Below are 21,527 nucleotides of genomic sequence, written 5' to 3' on the forward strand. Positions count from 1 at the left end.
AAACTGAAAATGAATAAGTGGGCCAGAATCATAGACTATGTTATGCACTCACAATCATACCCCCGCCACCCCATCCCACTCTCAGAATTTGATTATAATGGTCATGCACAGGTAATCCTCCAAGGTACTGCCAAATAAATAGTTTCTTTATCTTAAATAAGTAATCTCATGCGATCAAGAAAATAGACAATTGTTAAACTTCTGACACTGCTTCAATTGTATTATTTGTTCTTTATTAACATGTGGGTAGAACTACATTTATGGGTGCATATGGGTCAGTTGTACAAGGGAGATTTGCTGTTATTCATTTGGATACTTTTGACTAGTGTTTAGCTGATGTCTTTCATATTATGATGCGTTTAACTCACCATCACTCCTCACACATCAACAGATGGCAAAAAGACCTCAAAGGCAACACTAGTGGCACTGAGGTCTAGGTTCTCTGAGACCAGATGGAAATGTGGATATTAAAAGTGTACATTTAACCATATTTACACAATAAAAGACTGAACGGACTAGGCAAAAACAGTAAAAGTATTTATTGTGACAATATACATTATACAAATGTGAGGCTCATTATTCAAATATAACATTTTTGAAAGGTTTTTTTAGCTGTTGGGTTAAAGTGAACAGAAACAGATTTATTATTACAATTGGTTTGGTGTAAGAAAGACTTGCAGAACAAATTAAAGGAAAGTTATTAAATGTGTGGTGACAACCTTTACTTTGTTTAGGTAATCTTTAGTAGCAGTTCAAGTGACACTACAGGCATACTGGGTTGGTATCATTACTCCACCAATGGACTCAGCTGCCTTAGAAGAAAGACTGAAACATTTGAAACAGCTCTGGTCTTCATAATTACTAGGACAATTATAATTAATAATAATTCATAGGAATCCACATTAGATGTCAATAAAAAAGACTATTATGTATGTGTCCTAATCAGGGTAATTATGATTATTATATACTACTGTTTCTGTCTACAGGCTTTTCCTGTGATGGAGTGTCTGTAATCATGCAGGCCAATAAAGACAGCATGTGAAGCACTCTTACATAGACCTACCATTAGCTTTTGGGACAACTTTTGAAGCAATTAGAAGCACTAAAAAGGTCATAAACATATTAACTATAATGTTATGACCTATTGTGTTGTTTTAAGGTATTTCTTCTATTGAAAACAAACTATCGCTAATCGTTTCAAGTTTCAAGTATGACTTGATTATCGGCAGGATCTAGTTGATATTCTATAACTATACTCAATGAAAATAATGGATAATAAACACTCCTTGTAAATACAAATTAAAAACAGGAACATAAATTGGCCCTCACTTAAGCAGGTGCATTTGATATTACAATGCATTAATTTCCATTTAAGGCACATCTTCAGTCTACTTTAAAAATTGTACCAGTATGAACAATCATAGCAACATCCCCCTAAGCCCTAACATGATACAAAATACATCCAGTGTTAAAAAATATAAAAGTTCCCTTTAAGTAGACACACATCAAAATAATATACTTAAAATTTGACCTACCACCTTTAAATCTAATATACACTGTATATTCCATATCTTTCATTGTCAATTAATTTGTCTTTGTGTTGGGTCAGTGTTTGCACTAATTTTGCTAGAAGACAACACAAAAGACAAAGCCATTATGGAGACATTTGAAAAGCTTACTGGCTACATACAATGACACACACTGAACTTTCAGGTCAGTTCATGCTTATTTGCTAATTTGCATTTATAACCCAATACCTGTTTAATAATAAATCAAACAGCTAATACTGCCCATCACCTATGTCTTTGTGCTCTCAGAAACGGCAAAATGCAAATATTCTCCCTGGGGCCAGATTCACAGCACACTTACGTATGCTGGACCGGCAGCAACCGCTCCCCATTACTGTGTGGCTGAACTGAACAGGGGGGGTGGGGGGCATCTGGCCTTCACATACTTCATCAATCTTTCATATGCTTTATGCTTTACAACTATACATGTTCTACTGTCACATTTTACCCAGAAAAATGCTTGTGCTTTCAGTGACATCAGCTATACTGCACATAATGACAGCTTCTGGCTTAGGCTTTCAATGACTGTTTGCACGATCGGTTTGGAATGAAAAGATTTGAGTTGGCAATACTCGTAGCTGTTACAAATTTGTAACATTAGTAAGTGAAAAGAAATTACATGTATGTACATGTAACTACAGCTACAAGGGAACAATAGATTCTTCCAAGACTAGAGCCATACAAGACAACATATTAAAATAAAGTTTTGACATTAAATGGCCTCGCTATAAAAAGTAAAGAGTAATTAATTAAGGGACCTGATGGAGACACACTTGAAAGAAAGCCAGAAATCACATTTACACTTTCACATTTCAATCAGTTGATCCAGTACTGTATGGTACACAGTACATATACTGTGCGGTTACATAATACTATACTGAGCTGAATGAACACGGCAACACTGAAATGGGACTGAGGTGTATCAGATTGGCTTGACTGCACTGTATCTATACTGTTTCTATACTGTATCTGACAACATCTATCCAAATCGACATCCTATTATGTGCAAACAGATACATGTGTAAAATGAAAAAAACAAGAAAACAGGTACATGTGTAAAATGAATTTGCATTAGAAGATCAACTGTTTGAACTGTCTGAACAGTATAACTGTGTAAAGTCCATTTACTCTAAATGAGATTTTGGTTGGCAGCATTTCTTTAAGGCCCCTCAATTTCATGCCACTTATGAGAAAAATCACAGTAGTGATTCTAGTGGTGATTTTATATCACAAATAATCTGATAATTTTACATTGAAATTGTATTGAATCTTCAACAGCTCAAATTGGACCTACAACTGTAACTGTAACAAATACATTTGGAATTAAAATTAACACGGCAACACTGAAATGGGACTGAGGTGTATCAGATTGGGTTGACTGCACTGTATCTATACTGTTTCTATACTGTATCTGACAACATCTATCCAAATCGACATCCTATTATGTGCAAACAGATATATAAAAAGATTTTTAAAAAACCCAAGAAAACATGTACATGTGTAAAATGAATTTGCATTAGAGGATCAACTGTTTGAACTGTCTGAACAGTATAACTGTGTAAAGTCAATTTACTGTAAATGAGATTTTGGTTGGCAGCATTTCTTTAAGGCCCCTTAATTTCATAACCTGACTCTCGCCAGATGAATTTCGTTCCGCTTAGCTCCGCCTAGCTTCACTCACATCCATCTGGGACCTCTTCCATTGAGAGTGATTTCTGCACCAGATTTTATGGTACAGCCAATCAGGACGCAGGGCGGGAGTTTCATAGATGTGACATAGCGTAGAATCGACTGTGAGACTGTTATCAGCGTCACGGGTTGGCTTCGATGTGAGTGGTTAAAGTAGCACGTCAATAGATGACGGACAAGTGGCTTATTCAATCATATGCAAGCATTTTTTGATTAGGCCCAGCCTTCTGAAGCAACACTCCAATGGATTGGTCCCAGATGGATGAGTGGAGCTAGGCGGAACGAAATTCATCTGGCGAGAGTCAGGTTATCAATTTCATGCCACTTATGAGAAAAATCACAGTAGTGATTCCAGTGGTGAATTTATATCACAAATAATCTGATAATTTTACATTGAAATTGTATTGAATCTTCAACAGCTCAATTTGGACCTACAACTGTAACTGTAACAAATACATTTGGAATTAAAATCAGCCAGTTGGCTTTGCATTCTGAAAACCATGCTGTGAAGAAAATGTCACTTCGTCTAGGACCTCTAATTAGCTGTTACAATTTCACTGACACTCTGACAGGACTAATCAGCAAACTTCAAAAAAGACAGGTGTCCCTGCCTGCCCATTACTTCTGCATATATACACACGCCCTGACCAAAGGGGATGGACAACCGTGGCTAAGCCCCGCCTCAGCTGGCAGGAAACTTCACATAGAGCAGCTTTAATCCTCTAACTGGCAGCCATTATTAAGAGCAATATAGAAAACAAAGACAGCTTTAGCACGTGATCCCATGAATTAAACCATTAAGGTCGCAGTGACCAGGTCCACTTAAGCTCTTAATGTCTTGCTCATAGACGGAAAGGCAACTTGTTGTTAGTAATGTTTTGTATCACGTGTTCTATGACTTAAAACTAGTTTCTAAATGGACCCAGTTTAAATGAACCCAAGTAAAGCCACAGGCAGGTGGAGAAATACCCCTGTGCCATCCACAAACATACACTGGGAGAATTAAACTTGTTTTATGATCCTCTTAACCATGGCATCCACACCTATCATGTGTCTATCTTATCTTTCATTCTCTTGGTCATGTTTAATTGCTCCTTCATGAGACCAGACAAAACCAGACCCGTTCCCCATGTTCTACAGAGAAAAAGCATGTTAAATATGGAGAAGGTAGCGGTAGCCTCTGGAGGCTTTTGCATGTCTGCTTGTGGTTAAGAGCATGGGTCAACAGTGATTCGTTAAAAAAAAGGGTCCGTTTAGCACAAGGAGCTTGTAGGCTCGCCCGTCTTCTGCTTGCCTCAGCAGCGGCTGGTCTTCTCTGGGTGGAAGAGCTGCTCGGTACCTGCCTCCTGGCCCAGGCCGGGCGGCTTCTCCGGCACGCTGCTGCAGCTCTGCTGCTCCCGCTTGTGCTCCGTGCTGTGCCATATGCCATAGCCGAAGTAGATGAGGAAACCTGCCGAGAGGAGACGCAAGAGTGAGGATGCATCTGAGGACGCCTGGGTCCTGTGGACATTTATCCAACTCCTAAACTATTGTGCTTTGTCATAGCATCTGCTCATCTTGGTCTCTTCATATTGAACATATGAACCCCGTGTTGAACACAGGGGCTTATAAAGATGGCCCCTCCTGTGAACTACAGTGAAAGGGCACCTACCCACTGCCATCCAGATGGAGAAGCGGATCCAGGTGTCTCCGCTCAGCTGGACCATGAGGTAAATATTCACAAACACGCTCAAGATGGGCAGGAACGGCAGGAGGGGGACCTACGGGGGTCCACACACACATTTAGACAGCTGCTCTGGTTCAGCGCTGCATAAACAGACAGACTTACAGGAGATCAGAGGTGTGCTAAAAATCAAACAACAGCACAGCCTCAATGGAAAGAGAAGAGGGAAACTGTACATGGAGCCAACTGAACATTTTTTTTTTACAAATCTGTGAGACCAGTTCAATATAGCCACAACATGTCAAGTTCTCATACATTCTTCTTGGTTAAATGAAAAAAAAAAACTCTAGTCTCTAAATAATCATTTTACAACAGTTTGTGGCTTGTGTTGAATTGTCCCAGTTGTCAGAAGCAAATAAGACATGCTGACTCACCATGAACGAGACCTTTCTGGAGGTCTGTGGCTGTTTGCAGATGATGAAGACACATATGATAAAGACTCCGACAGAGGCTGCCAGGACACCGAGAACCCAGGGCTCCATAGCAACAATGGCATGTTGGTAATGCGTGGTCAGAGTGCTGATAATACAAACAACCACCACTACAAGAGAAGAAGACAAATATATCATTAGTATGTTTACTAACATCAAACAAACACTCTCTACAAGTAAATGTATGATAGGGACAGATATTGACCACCATATGTGTGCGAACTATCACCCCAACAGCCGTATTGAAATCAGTGAGACTTGCCTATCACCCCAACAGCCGTATTGACCACAGTGGACGTCTGCTCAGTAGGGAGCAGCGAGGGCTTGAAGAGGGAGTTCAGTGTCAGGGCTCTGTCCTTGTTGAGCATGTTGAGGTGGGACTCCGACTCGGTCAGCTCTGACTCCGCCTCCCCTTCCATGTCCCCATTCACCCTGCTTCTTCCAATGGCAGCGTCAGGCTGGTATCTGAAATAGCAGTGTAAATATTGATCATCAATTCAAATCAGCTCCCTTGCCACAGGTGTATAAAATCAAGCACCATGCAGTCTGCATTCATAAGGGACCTGATTAAACCCATAAATACAGGTTGTCTTTGATCATTTTTGATACAGATTTATGGGAATCTCGTCATCTGTTATGGAATCTGATTCCCTTCCCCTCTGAAGTGTTACGTGCATTAGTACACACTAGGGGATAAATAAATCTGACCTTAACACACTTTACATTGCCCTGCCCCGGTAGTCTACTTTTCAGTGGACATACATGTACAGGCAGGGTTACAATATCGTTACTGAATATGGGCCATGAAATTATATATGGTCAGTTGCTGGCAAATGGCAGATAAAAATAGAGCTGATGTATCCGGTTTGTAGCCAGTTTAGTGAAACACAACTGGAACATGCCGGTTTGCTTTGGCCAGTGTTAATTGCAATGAGCTAATGACATTAGTACACACTAGTATGTAGTATGTGTTGTATGTATGCTGCTGAGACCTTGAATTTCCCCTGGGGATCAATAAAGTATCTATCTATCTATCTATCTATCTATCTTAGCGAACAGGGCTTTCATTTTTAACACAGCCATCCTCTGGCTGGTTTGTTCCCTGTCAACAAGTTTACACTGAGACCCTTGTGAACTTAGTAGAGTTGGCTATCACAAAACACTGGCTTTACTGTCAACACCCTATAAATGTCTTAGTTTTTTACATAAGGCAAAATAAAGCTTGCCTGCAAAACAGAGTTGCGCAAACACACGTCTGAACTGAGAGGCTAGCCGCATGACCATTCCACACAATGGCAGCATTCAGCTGCATTACATCACAGGCCCTAACTTAATAACACTACACAAAATGTTGCTGTGATTTCTGATGATTTTCTTTGGTCTATTTTGACAGTGTACTTGAACTCTGACACTATGTAACCGACAGCAGCAACCCTCATGATGATCAATGAGAGCTTGAAGTGGGATTTCTACCTCAATCTTGTATTTTGGGAAAAAAAGTTGAGTCTCACCTGAGAATGAGAACACAGGCAGCCACCAGAGAGTAGGCAAGCAGGGTTCCAATGGACATCATGTCCACCAACGCTTTCAGGTCAAAGAGGAAAGCCATGATTGCTATCGGGAGGATGTCACAAAGACCACAAGAACATCAAATCAGCACATTCAAATGATGTAATCACAAAAATAAGAATTATAAATAGAAAAAAACATTTTATGTCAACAGGAGTAGTATTCAGCAGGTTTAAGCTGACACAGAGCATTATCAGTGAGGATAAAACAGACTTGATTTTGTAATTTAACTTCAGACAATACAACAAACAATTCATGTCATGCAACTTTAATCCACAATAATTAAAGGGGTAACAATGTTTTTAGAGCATTAGATTTCTGTGTCTGGTACCTCAGAGATATCTGTGTGCCTATATAAAGATTTGCAAATAACTCTTTGTACTATCGATTTCCATTGTTTTAGTTTCTAAAATGGACAGTCCTGCATTACATTCTATATTACTGCACCACCACGAATTGATACAAAAATTAGAGTTGCTGTATCTTGCCGTCTTGCTACTCTGATATATTGATAAGAAATATTTTTCTCGGCACAACAGCGATTGCACAAATACACATATCTTAAAAACAAATACCATATTTCAAAATTCATGACAGAGTTTCATAAACCTGTATCATAAAGTATCTCATCTCATTGAGTATTCTAAAGACACCAAACTTAATGTTCCAAAACACCTGTGCCCCGTTCACATGCACCCAATAGATACAATGTTAGGACCATTCGGTTAGAATTAAAACAAAGAAAGTAAAATGAAACCAAATATACATGTTATACCATGGACTTTAAATATGAACTGTTTGAATTATATTCAAATTGGAAAAGATAAAAAGGAACTGAATTGATTATTGTTCTTTGAGAAAGACAATAAATGGAGTCAAGGCCGTGTACTATATAGTACTTCATCTTGGACTATTTAGGATTGTTTTGTTTAAACATCCTCCCTACATGCTGCTCAAAGTAGATGAAAAAGTCAGGCGTTTCTGCTGCAACCCTGCAGATCAGCACTGTGACAAAACAAACTTCAATCACTTCGGCCCGTCAGAACCAGTTGATGGCAGCAGGAGCACCTTCGAACTGTGAGACTCCCTGATACCTCATGCTAGTTTTTCCCTCGCGTCTCTACAGGTTTTCACCATCAAAAACTCTAGTCCTCAACTAAATACTGACATGTGCAGACATCAAAGTCTGTATGGCCCGGCCCAGCTCATATCCTGGATCTATCTCTGCAGGGCAGATGGTAAACAAGTGGATATTAAAAAGAAGCATCAGACTCTGCACTAGATGTAAAGCTGCATTGTGAAGCAATAGTCTGATCACTACATTCTGGGGTTTTCTTGTATTGTACTGACAAGCTGACATACATGTATGCCTCACTAGCCTCTCAAACCAAAGATGATCAGACAATCCAATTATTTGGCATTGAGAGAAGTGAAATGTTTGGCAATCCTGCAGATAGTTTCACAGATGATATGCCTGAAATGTCAGTATAGCTGAGACATGTCAATGCCTGTACACATCTGTAAAACACTAATGTCATTAGTTACCACCACCACCACCATCACCACCATCACACCTAGTTAGCATGCAACCGCCACCTGTGCCACTCCATGCGTGCACACACAGCCACCTCCACCATTTGGCGACACATGACAACACTCCACACCAGGAGCTTACCCGCGGTGCTGCCTGCGGCCATCGTGGCGGCCACAGGTGACTGTCGCTTACTCACTTTGGAAAGAAATTTGAACAGTAAGCCATCTCGTGCCATGGCAAACAGAATGCGAGGCAGAGGGAACATGGAGCCCAATAGGCTAGAAACAAAAAAAGGGTTGACCAGTTCAAAATCCACACAGCACTCTGGAAGAGAAAGGAATTACTGTACACTGGACATGGCTGGCAACTGTGGAGGAGAAGGGAGATGATCTTGGAAATGTGCTTGAAAAAGGACTGTTCCCTTACAAGAACCGTTAAAGGTTACCCCCTTGGAGGCCTTCCAGAATGATTTTTGCAACCTGTTTTGATTGCAAAGAGTTTGTCACCAAAGCATATTTGATAGCAAGAGGCCATACAGTTCAAAAGGATTCCAAGGAGAACCTTGAAGAGTTCTTCTGTTGGGGCAAGTCAAAGGAATTTTGAGTGTTATGAGAATTTCAGGTTGCCTACCTCATTGTTCAACACATCGTAAAGCCGCTAAATAGCAGATTTAATCTCAAAGCCATTATGGATTCCAATCATAATGGCTGTGGGCTATAACCACTCTCGTTCACAGTTAACCAAGCTCATGGATGCTTACATTGCACATGGAAAGTCACCCCCAGGTCTCACCTGCGACTACACCGGAGCTCATTGTAGCAATAAGCGGGGTCTTCGTCTTAGGATTGATTCGGGCTAACGCTTTGAAAAGCACCCCATCCTCTGCCATAGCATAGATTACACGTGGCATGGGGAATATGGAGCCCAGCAGACTGCATGAGGTGGGGGCAGAGACATGCACAGGACCAACACATTAGTCAGCACAGCACAGCAGCCCCTCCCCACAGCTCAGCTCACTTCTCAGCGCCCCACACACACCACACAGAGCCACACGGAGCCAAAGCACATCAATTACACACACCAGCATCGCCTTCTTTCTTTCCCCCCTTCAGTAGTTTACAGAAGTTTCTAGTATTACAGCCTTAGTTTGAGAGCAAAAACGGCTGGCACATGCACACTGTTTCAGAAAAAGTTCATTTGTGAGAGGTTTGGTTAAAGATGATCACTATTGCAGACCAATCCATTTTAGATTAATTACGATAAAATAAGAAAATGGCAATATTGTCCCAGGGTTTGGATAGTATAAGTTTAGTATTTTTCTTATAATTTTCTTTTAATTGTTGACACATAATAATAATTTCTACGGAACTCAAAGTTTTGAGATTTTTTTTTTCATGGTCCTTATATCCTTATATATACCCATGCCTCTATCCAAAAGCCACAATTCACACACATTTTTTATTTATCGTTAGATGACAGCTCGCCCAGGTGTAAGACACCATTTTCGCCAGGTTTCAGTGCTTCCAAACTAGAGCTACTATAGTATGACATCATTCAATTATTAGCTACATGAGCTATCAAACTACCATCATAGTTCTTAAAGTGAGGAAAATTAAATGCCTTGACTGATCTAGATACAGTAGTAGATAATTTTAATGCCATATTCAAGGTACCCCAAAGTCATGAGGAAGACTTGGTCATATGCCAGATGGGAACCTTCACTGTCTACAATCATGTACTGTACAACATGGAGGGAAAGAAAGAAAGGCAAACAGAATCATGCTTCATATCTGTTTCGCAAGAGACCAATACCCACCAAAAATAACTCCAATTAGAAGATTTTATCTCAGCCAAACAGCTGCACAAGAGCATTTAGAATTTAGCTATGGGAATCAATCCACCTGACCCTTCTGGTATTTATATAATTTAAGAGTGACACAGTAGTCCACACATTTCCCTTCTTTTAGCCATGCCCAAAGATCCTTAATAAGTATGTCCCATTATTAGCTAATACAAAATACAGACTATATTTGATGCAATTACTGGAGGGTTTAAGAATATATGTATAAAACTACAGCAGCTTTTGGTACCCAATAACCAAGCTAACTGACCCCATTTTGGAAGAAAGCCTTAAACATAATTTGAAAGTAGCCACAGTATGGGAGAGTTTGGTTACCTAGTTGACAAGGCACAGAGTGATCCAATGGCCACCACAAATTTGGCAGGGCCCCACCCCACGTACTCGAAGGCCATGGGCAGGGGACTCTTCTCGTCCAGCAGGTAGTAGGGCATCATGAGGGTGAGGGCGGCCGACACGCCGAAGTACGCCAGGAAGCAGATGAGCAGGGACACCACGATCCCAATGGGAATGGCCTTCTGGGGGTTCTTCACCTCCTCACCTGGACACACACACACACACACACGCACAGAGACATACACACACACGCACAGAGACATACACACACACACACACACACACACATACACACGCATATAGAGATACACACACATACACACACACACACACACATACACACACACACACAGACATACACACTTGGTTATGACACAAAATCACCTGAAATTGCCTACTTCTAACAAAGTGTTAAAGCATGTCTTGACAGAGTAAAATACAACTGAAGGATTTTTTTTTTTTTAAATCTCCTTCCTCAATCCCACACCTCTCAATTGCCTGCCACAAAACAAAGGAATCTAAAAACCTGTTGTTGCGATGCAGTCAAAGCCAACAAAGGCATAGAAACAGGTAGCAGCACCAGCAAGAGTTCCACTAAATCCATATGGGAAAAATCCACCAACACCATAGTCACTGGTGACATTATCCATGATAGACAGATTTCTGAAAACAGAAAGAAATAACAATATTACTCTAATGGCAACCTCACTTCACTATCAATTACAGAACAAATAACACAGCACTGTTCATGAATCAAGTATGTTGGTAATCCCAAGACTACCTTTTGACAATGGTGACATTGATGAGAGACTCCTCTGGGATGTTCCAGTTGTATGAGTCTCCCTTCACAAAGCCAGAGATGATGACGAACAACAGCACCAGCACGTTGACTGCTGTAAACACTTTGTTGACCCATGCAGACTCCTTCACACCAAACGACAGGAGGCCTAGGAAAATCAGTTGTCACGTTTTAAATCATCTTAATTTTTAGAGATATAGTCTGAATGTACTTCTAATCTAATGTCATGATTACTTTTTCTATTTGGATGAAAACATTCAGTGTAACAAATAGAAACGGAAAACTAAAACAGAAACTTTGTACATTGATCACCAGTTCCACAGTGATGCAATAGGTTTTCAGGTATTTACATTGTCAACATGGGGTCTACTGCCAAAGAAACAAAAAAGTGTTATAAATACAGGGATGGATTGCCCTGGGGAAATATCAGATGTTCTTATATAAGTTTAGCATTTGGGGAGAGGGTGTGAACCACAGTGGCTGGCTCTGATTGGTAAGGAATGCGGCTGTGGTTTGGCTGTTCTTTTTATTGTTTTTATTGTTTATTGTTATCTATTTTATTGTTCTGTAACTGAGGTATAATAAATGCAAAACATCTGAGGTGTGTGTGCTACACATGTTCTTTAGACTAACGTTACCACGTTACGTATACTCAACATATTCAGCGCATATGTTGGTAGCTGTCACCCCTGAGTCCCTTTCCTGTGAGCAAAAACAGGATTCATGAAAACCTCCACTCATTTCCCATTTCTCACTGAATTCCTCTGAATTTGGAGAGGACATTCATTCCAATGGCAATGAAATAATCCGATTGCTCTTCTGGCACCTCTTCACAATTTTAACTGCACCACATGAGCGGGCTTCTGTTTTGCACCGGCGACGCTCTGTTGACATATACACGGTGTTCTTTCAAAATAAGAGACTTGCTCCATTCTATCAACCTTCCATTTTGCCAAGAAAACATTTGGGAAAACGTCAGAGGTAATGGGCACTGATGCCAACTCACTCTCAAGTCCCACACACAAGGCTGTTTACAAACAGAGCAGCTAAGTAACTCACTGGCCGCTCTGCCTCACCCACTATCTTTTATTCAATCAGCTTCTCAGTGACTTGGGTATGAGTGAAGAATAAGCATCCACTCTGAAGATATCAATTGAAAGATCCTATGAGGATTCCCCACTTCAGAGTGATGAGAGACATCCAAACTTGGTCAGTCCATGAGACTTGTGAGTGGTGCCCATGAGACTTGTGAGTGGTGCCCATGACTCTTGTGAGTGGTACCTGAGAGGAGTAGGATGAGGCACACTGCAAAGAAGTCTGGGTACTCTGCCAGGCCCGGAGCGCTCATCCTGAAGTAGGTTTTACAGAACTGCTCAATGTGGCCTCCGATGAGCTCATCAAATGTTCCACTCCATGCTCGTGCCACACTAGAGGTACCTGCATGGGGGATGAGACAATTACAAGCTGCAAACACAGACATCCTTATACCTAATTTGTTTTTTATTTGCATAATGATAATTTCCACATTTCAACAGAGCATAAAATCTATCACCGTATTCAGCTGTTGACACCCTAGGAGCATTAAGTATCAGGATGAAATCACTTCTCATTTACATTCATTCATTTAGCAGACGCTTTTTATCCAAAGCGACTTACATATGTCAATTAAATTACAAGGGCCATTGTCCCCAGAGCAACTCGGCATGAAGTGCGGTAGAAGCTAGGAATTGAGCCCACAACTTTCCTGGCTACTGCTAGCCTAGCTCCTTAACCACTACACTACCACCACCCTTTAGACCACCAATATGAATACAATTGTTAAGTGAGAAGATGTCGGTGAAGTACTTTTGTATTTTAGTATATTTGCATTCAAGTCCTCTGTGACGCAAAATCACACCCTACTACAGATTTTAATCGTTACTCACCTATGACATAGGAAAGAATGAGATTCCAACCAGTTATGAACGCCCACAGTTCACCAACAGTCACATAGCTGTACAGGTACGCTGACCCAGTCTTGGGTACGCGTGCCCCAAACTCAGCATAGCACAGGCCGGCCATGACGGACGCCAGAGCAGCGATTAGGAAGGACACCACAATACTGGGCCCGGAGTTGCCTTTGGCCACCTCTCCAGCCAACACGTAGACGCCCGCGCCCAGCGTGCTGCCCACACCCAGGGCTATCAGGTCGATGGTGGTAAGGCAGCGGCACAGCTTGGAGTCTTCCAGGTTGTCCATGTCCACCACTTTCCTCCGCACCAGGGAGCGGCCAAACGACAGCATGTGACCCAACATCCTGACACTGGATGACACTGCATGAAGACAAAAAACAAAAGAATTAACATTTGGTTTGCACAAAGCTGAAGAACACATAAGCCATTAGGCTATCTTAGCCATTCCATATTGACCTTGATTCTGCTCCAGCAAGGAGGGCTCAATTTGGTTGAGGTCAACCACATAATATGTATTTCTTTCTGGGGAAACACAGATTGTTCCACAATTTTTCTAAACAAGGTCACATTCTAGAGTTCTAGTAATCTGGGTTGACCCAGATACAGCACATTTACACATATTACTGGGGAAGACGACTGATTATTTCACAAAGACATTGACAAAGGTATGATCAGCTTCTGGCCTTCAGTGGTCACTCTTAAAGCTCTGATTAAAGCTCTAAGTGGCAGTGAGAAGCTTTCCTGTGTGTACTCTAACAGAGGAATTTATAACAACACTGCAAATAATCCTGCTGTCCTAGATGATTCAGCTAAGGAGCAACAAACAAACAAACAAAACAAAAAATTCCAAAACGTGAGTTCCTGAATCATAATTCAGTCAAACATATATCACCATTATGATACAATTTATATGGTCTTTACTGATGTGTTGGGTTTTACAAATATGTTCCAGCACAGTTTTGCTTCCTTTTTAAAATGTTGTCTTTTAAACGAACTGTATAACAAATGTTACCAGGTTAGCGTAATGCCACTATATTACTGAAAAATACTAATTGATTAGAAGAAGATATTTCACTCATATGATACAGGAACATCTCTCTGTAACAGCTGGGATTCATTTGAATTCTTGAACCAAATAGTTCTGTAGAGTTAAACACATATTGGTTGGACAGGGCGTAACAGAGGACATCTGAGTGCACTTCAGAGAGGAAACCTGTGTGCACTTCTGTAATGCATGCATCAACATGTCCGACAAAATGTCCATAAGAATGTATATACATTTGTGCAGTGGACATATTTGAACTCTCTCTCTAATGGATTAGCACAATATCGGTTGACCTGTTTCTTCACACTCCATACCAGGAGAAACTTGTTGCAAAACTTCAACTCTGCACACAAAGCAGCTTTCTTTGGCACAGGTCTGCTCTCCCTGTTTGGGCAGGTCCCACATTCACTTACACTCATGACAGCTAAGCCAGTCAGCTCTTGAGAAACTATTACATAATGTGTGAAAAAAGAGAAAGAACAGTGCCTCATTTTGACAGCTGGGGTCGTTAAAAGCAGATGATAAATAGGACATGACGTGCCAGAATCCCCTTGATTTGTTCTTTTAACTGAAGAGTATTTAGATCTGAGTTTGGTTTAGAGAAGCTGTGGAGTAAAAGGGTCGAGGATAGAATGTGAATCAAACATGCATCTCCACCAACACAATGCTCTCCATTATACATGAATGACCATAACATTCATGCATTAGGCTACAAACTATGCATACATGTCCGCCCTGCAGGACTTCACTGAGGACCTGTCACAATGCATTAACTTGATTACTTTGAAACTGCCCCATATTATAGTCAAGAACAGGGAGTAGCTGTACATCACAAACCTTCCGCCTCCTTAGAATTCCTGTAATTTACAACAAATCAATTGTATATACACATTTTGCAATACATTGTTGTAAACTAACCATTCAATATAGTAGAGAAATGTTGCAACAAATCATTAATGGTGTTAGCACTTTGTCCATGGACAATAAGGGAGCGCGAAACAGAGTGCATTACACTAGACCACACATAGTACAGCAGTACTTTCCGGCCCCATTGTTAGGAGGCATGACAGATATCAGGTGTGACCCTGAGGTCACATCACTCTAAATGGAGAAAAACTAATTTTTCATTCTTAACTGAAAAATTTCTAACCATTTCTGAAATAATTAATCAGCTTAAGATTAATGAACTTAATGAACAATCAATGAACAAAAACAATCATATAAAAAATAATGGTGCAGAACTGATCTGTAGCTTTAATGCACAATGTGCAATGCTGTTCTATGGTACTTACCAACTGAAATAATGCGGAAGCAAGAGACCTGTACAGCTTTAAATACTACGAAATACTTTTTTTTTTCCCCGAGGACGTACACCACACTGTCTGCAAGATGTGGGTCAGACTCTATGTAAAGACCGGGTCTCAGGTTCGTCCACTTCCCTCCTCTCCACTCAAATACTTTCTCCTGACATGTCAAGCCCTAAAACTACTATTTTTACTCCTCCCTTCACTCTATCCCTCGTGAGTCACGACTCGTTCAGCCCTCTGCACTCGCTCGGCCTCCGAGGCTGGTCCTGTCCCACGACTGCACTGCCCCGAGAGGCGGAGGGAGGGAAGGATGGCCAGAGAGAGAGAGAGAGAGAGAGAGTGGAGGGAGCAACAGGACTTGGCCCAGGGCTGCAGTTTGAGGGAGGAAATGTTGCTCCACTATGTATGTAAGTTAATGATACAGGTCACACAGAGGGCCTCTCAGAAAGACCTGGTCAGGTTATGTGAGTGGAAAATGGGGGCGACTGACCAAACATCTTCATATTTCCCCCTAAAAAACAACAAGATTTCCAAAGCACACATAGCCGAATAGAGCCCCAGCTGCCAGAGTACTTACTGAACCCTGATAAATGGTTAAGCAACTGGCACTGACAAACATTGAAAAAGACACCACTGTTTGCCCAGTGCAGACTGGAAGAGCCTCTAAAAGCATGGCCGGTGCTGATTGGTGGGGGAGGGTGGAGGAGCCATTGAGGCTAAGGCGTTCTAATGGACGGCCGTTGCCCTTTGCGACATCATTGAAGCCATGACCATGGAGTTACTGGATCAATAAGCTTGACGTAGGTACAGTATTGCACACAAAACTAATCTTATGGATTACGTCCAAATCCTGCCTGCACCGAAAAGTCATGCAGTGCATGCAAAATTGCACAATCCTCATTAAAAAAAAAATACAAAGGTCTTTCTTACTGAATGGTGAGTGTTTCATTTTTCTACTGGTTTCCAAAATACATATGAGAAGCTTTGAACTTGCATGTTTTACACTGTACACAATACTTAGACACTAACATTCTGGGATCCTGAAATTACAACACAATTCCCTATGCAGGCCATAGTTATGCCTTCAAGCTTGATGGAGAGTTTTCCAGACTTCCAAGCAACTGGCAAAGGAACTACGACACGTCTGAATTCCTTGTTCAACTGGCACCTACACTCCCTCAGTTTCAAACGATCAATTCTGAGCCTTCCCCTGCAATCTCCCATTATCTGCCCTGAATAGAGTCAAAGCAAATGCCAACCTTATTGGATGGATGGTGGCTCGAGTCACCACTACAAACATTCATTCACCAGCCTTGGAGACCATTTTCTTTTTTCAGGCATCCCGGATTATTTTCTTGCTTGATGCTCGGCCAAAGATATCTGGATAGAATTTAAAAAGAAGAGCCTTTTGACTTCTCGCCTGGCCACACTCCATGCTCTGACACGACCTCTAATGGCAGCGAGTGTGCAAGGGGAAGCTGACCGAGGCTCTGACTTCTCTCTGAACCACAAAACATTGGCATGCCAAAGGGATATTTCCCAACACAGAGGGGTTTCCTTACCTACAAAAATAAAGAAATTCAAAACACCAAAAAAAGAAAAAAAATCCTTCAGTGCAACCATTCAACGAATCTACTGTGTTGTACTACTGCATGTTATGAGTAACTTCACCTGCATCTCAGAGAAGACACTCGCACAGGAAGGGCCTCACACTTAGTCAAGCCAGAGCTCTTGAACTAATTCACTGTCAGCAGGATGGCTCAGCCACACAATCAACACATAGCCCGAGTGCTGTCACTGTTTGTCGAGGAGGCGTCTCAAACCACTTAACAGTGTTATCGAGAGCCAATGATTAGCAATATAGCAGAAGGCAGCATGAGCAGATGCTCTGCTTTGGAGCATAAATATGTAAGGACTTAGGTTGTAGTGACTATATTGTGACGTTATTAAGTCTCCTTCAATTGTACAAATTAGCAAGTAGCCTTTGAATTTGACTATTTATTTTTTTTAATAAAATCCAACAAAAAAATGACAGAGGCTGTGCCAAAAGACAACCTCACTCACTTTCCAGAAGGTATTAAGCTGACCACTGACCAACATTACAACGGAATCAAGTCAAGAGGGGGCAGAGAGTGTGCTGAACCCATTCACCCCCCAAGGGCCGTAGGCCTACACAGAAGTTGGCCATCTCACAAAGCTGCAAACTAATGTGATGGCAACACAATGAGGCACCTTTAAAGGAAACATGGGCCACCCAAGTGTAAAACCACAAATATATTAAGCTAATACAACCTTTTAGAAAAGGATGTGACCAGATCGAATGTCCAGACGTGGATCAGCGTCCACTGAGCTTGTGCAAATAGAACATCCAGACGGATTAATTCCAAGAAATTAGGCAACTTTAATGCAAAGGATTTATATTCCAATCTTTTGAGCTTTTGAGCTTATTTCATACAATTTCACTGGGCACCAACATGTTTCAAGAAAAGACTATTAAATGGAGAGAAGTGGGCATCATGCAATCATTGATGTATTACTGTAGACACAACAATGTCTGGAAAAGGACAAGGAGACCATGCTCTTCATTTCATTACATTTTAATAACTCCTGAATAATCTAGGTCTGACTGGACAGTCTGCGCCGCTCACCTGTGTGCAGATTTCAGATCTCCCTAATACTCTCTTTATTGGAGCTTATGTCCCAGGATGCTCTCAGGATATTCCACATCAACTCCCACAGTGTTTTCATAACATGGTAATACTGCAGACCTTTTGGGGAGAGGGAAACAAACCTGACCTCCTTTTAGGTAAAAAAATAAAATAAAACTGGCCTGCTTTCTGATTATGTAGGTATAACAACCCACTATTCTGTCTCTTTGTATCAAAAGGAAATCTTAAGACCAACACTGAGAATTCTACTCAAGGTAAGTCCTAGGATTTGTTCTCTCTGTCGACTTCCTCTCTCAGAGCCCAGTTTTCTAGCGTAGATGTCCTACGTGCTGGTTCAGTTAACATACATCTGGAGCTGGGCATTCACTTCTCTCTCTTGTCTGTCCAGAAATGGTTTGGTTAACCACATCATCAGCATCTCAATTTCTGTCTTGTAAACATCATTTGATGTTCATTCTTATTGCATTGACATCTAACTATTTTAAGAAGGAAATTGTGTTAAGACTACTTATAGTATGGGACTGTAAACAAACCCACAAAGAAGATTGTTTTGGAAAACATACTTGTGGGAACTCCAACAATATCTAAGAGATACCAGATCCATTAAGCTGGATAGTAAACGCAAGAATTGTAACTACACACTACTGTATCACCACAGCTGGGGAACACTGTGGTCTGCCAACTGAAGCAAAAGCAACACGCACAGTCAACAAGTCAAAGTGAACAAACAATATATAAGTCTTATTAAAACGGCTCATCAAACAGCATCCAACTATTCAGAGGATGCAAATAAATTTTGCTCTGAGACAAACCAAAGACTGTTATTAATGCTGAGTAAAAACAGCACATCACTGGTAAGCATGGTAAAGTCTTTGACCTAGTTTTCCCTTGTTCTCAGAAAACCAACCACCACTAATCACACAATAGAATGTCATATGTATAGCTACCATATCTGCTTAGATGAACTTCATGTACTGTATTAAATATCAGTCAGCTGTTTTGGTCAAATTCATGGGAAATGGGGCCACTACAAACTGAGATATGCAGACTGTTAGTTTGTGCCATTTTTTTAAGTAGTCTGATATTGAAAGATCTGTTTAAAAAGAATAAACAAATGAATTTAACTGTGCCCTATATCGACTGAGATGTATTATTAGCCTAATTAGCCTAGGCTCTGGTATATTGCATCAAATTGTAACATTTATGATTACAAATGTACATGGTCCCTAACAAATAAAATAAATAAATCAATAAATAATAAATAAATGTATGACTGTAGAACCTACAAGATTACTGCTGGGTCATGATCTCCATAAATACAAATGGCTAACCTCCCTCCAATATAGACAAGTCAGTGTTACCAAACTGCCTCAACCAAAAACACAATATTGTGGAATATAATTATTTGATTCGCCAGTTGATTATCAGAAATGTAATGAGCCCAATGCTGTTGAAGCTGCAGAGACATTAACTCTCCTGAATGCTTATCCTCCACGAGTATCAATATCAGAGTCATCAATACTGGCCTCATTTTTCACAGTAACGTTCCTGAGGTCAGTGTTATAATGGAGGTTGAGATGTTTGTTTTACGGAGTGTGGTGGTGTATCTGTTTGGATTCTGAATGCATGAGTTCACCAGGGGGTGGAGGAGCGAGGGGGGGGGGTAAAAGGACCGCCAAGCATCAGTAAATCAATCACTTCTGCTTAGATTGACTGAACAGTTTTATTGTTCTTCACCTCTTCTGAAACCCGGAGGCATATGGTGCGTCTTCATTTTAACGATCACATGGAAATTGCTTAAGGTAGGCCTAGGGTTAGGATTAGGGTTACCTGGATTGGCTCTAAACTAAATGTGAGCATAGAAAAGCAATGTTGGTTCCATTACATCCACAACAGATACCACCATTTCCTTCATTACATTAAGTTCATCAGTTCAATCCAGCCTTTGAGTTTGCAGAGGTAACCCATTCTAACTTTATTCAGACTTCATTCTGATCTGATAAAACTCCAGTCTCCATTAAAGTAGATATTGTGGATAAGTGACAACCCAAATGATTCCTTGCAATATCATCTTACTCTTTCTGCAGAATATCCTAAAGATGCAACACACTACCAACAATAAACACGCATAGACTATCCATGGAGCGTTTCACCTATGAAGCAGTGGCCACTGCCAACTACTGCAAAGAAGCGCTGTAGCAGCTCAGTAGGCTACGGCTGAATTTATGCACGGATAGCCTACATTAGGTTTAGTTTATATGCTTAACTAAAGCAAATATACCTGAACGATACTTAACATCAGCCAACAACAGTGAAAGATCACTACGACAAAACACGGGCTCTTTTGTACAAAATCTCTTTCAAAGAAGTGGGGGAAAATGTTAGTCATGAAGGATAGGAAAGTACTTACATTGTACGAATCCAGTGAATATAGATGGGAGCGCAGGTTAATTATTAAAGTTTAGCTCCACGTGTGTGCTTCTTAAAACTCCAGAGAGGAGGCGTGGAATTGACGCACACAAGGAGTAGTGTAACAAATTGGGAGGGGTTGACAAACTGACACATCTGTCCACATTTGCTGAGCACATCAGTCAATCAGACGCGCCATGGGAGAAGTCGTTAATTCACTGAGCACATTGTCGTTTACTTTCCTCATTCCTTTGAAATAATCATTTCCATCTGAAAACCGAATGGGTGATCGTGCAGCGCTTCGTTTAACTGTAAAATGGTGCTGAATTGGCCATACCATCACCACCACAAAGGCACAAAACGCTCCCACTAGTGTCCATAAGAGGTGGCTGATGTTAAAGATCAGTTAAGGCAATTAGTCATCACTGTGCCTCAGACCTAGCCTACTGTCATACCCCTGAGATTTCATTTTGTATTAGCTAAGGGATTGCAATATAGCTTCAAACTTTTTTGCTCTTTATGATAATGGTGCAAATAAAAGGAAGTTTCTTCCTCTAACAGTTCCTCCTTTATCATTTATTAATTTAAACATTCTTACTTTGCATTTCTGCAGGGTAAATACAGTGGTTATTTTCCGA

At 40.8% G+C, this 21,527-nt stretch overlaps 1 protein-coding gene across 3 annotated transcripts; it reads right to left on the reverse strand.

Annotated features, from left to right (window-relative positions):
- Positions 1–550: 550 nt before the first annotated feature.
- On the reverse strand, positions 551–20,960 carry slc7a2 (solute carrier family 7 member 2). 3 transcript variants are annotated; one of them, XM_076292419.1, is made up of 12 exons: positions 20,891–20,960; positions 13,433–13,819; positions 12,789–12,944; positions 11,490–11,655; positions 11,235–11,371; positions 10,691–10,913; positions 9,307–9,446; positions 6,923–7,025; positions 5,674–5,876; positions 5,355–5,521; positions 4,909–5,017; positions 551–4,707 (listed from the first exon to the last, which is right to left on the reverse strand). In XM_076292419.1, exons 2-12 carry the CDS (start codon positions 13,800–13,802, stop codon positions 4,553–4,555), a joined length of 1,929 nt encoding a protein of 642 aa, XP_076148534.1. In that variant the 5' UTR covers positions 13,803–13,819; positions 20,891–20,960; the 3' UTR covers positions 551–4,552. The 3 variants fall into 3 exon arrangements, with proteins under 3 accessions (XP_076148534.1, XP_076148535.1, XP_076148532.1); XM_076292420.1 differs by lacking the exons at positions 9,307–9,446; positions 20,891–20,960 and adding exons at positions 8,656–8,792; positions 15,797–15,958; XM_076292417.1 differs by lacking the exon at positions 20,891–20,960 and adding an exon at positions 15,797–15,958.
- Positions 20,961–21,527: the final 567 nt, after the last annotated feature.

Source organism: Alosa pseudoharengus, unplaced genomic scaffold (assembly GCF_046254945.1).
Source record: "Alosa pseudoharengus isolate Yale_2024_CS ecotype anadromous, Long Island Sound unplaced genomic scaffold, YU_APseudo_1.1 YU_APseudo_1.1_scf_19, whole genome shotgun sequence".
NCBI classification, from domain to species: Eukaryota; Metazoa; Chordata; class Actinopteri; order Clupeiformes; family Clupeidae; genus Alosa; species Alosa pseudoharengus.

What these genes read in the sequence shown, in the direction of transcription:
- slc7a2 (XM_076292419.1), bottom strand. Translation starts at nt 13,802, where the DNA reads ATGTTGGGTCACATGCTGTCGTTTGGCCGCTCCCTGGTGCGGAGGAAA. An exon ending in AATGTCACCATTGTCAAAAG is followed by an intron (nt 11,372 to 11,489) that starts GTAGTCTTGGGA and finishes TTCTGTTTTCAG; the next exon opens with AAATCTGTCTATCATGGATA. An exon ending in CTCTGTGCCTTGTCAACTAG is followed by an intron (nt 9,447 to 10,690) that starts GTAACCAAACTC and finishes CACCTCATGCAG; the next exon opens with TCTGCTGGGCTCCATATTCC.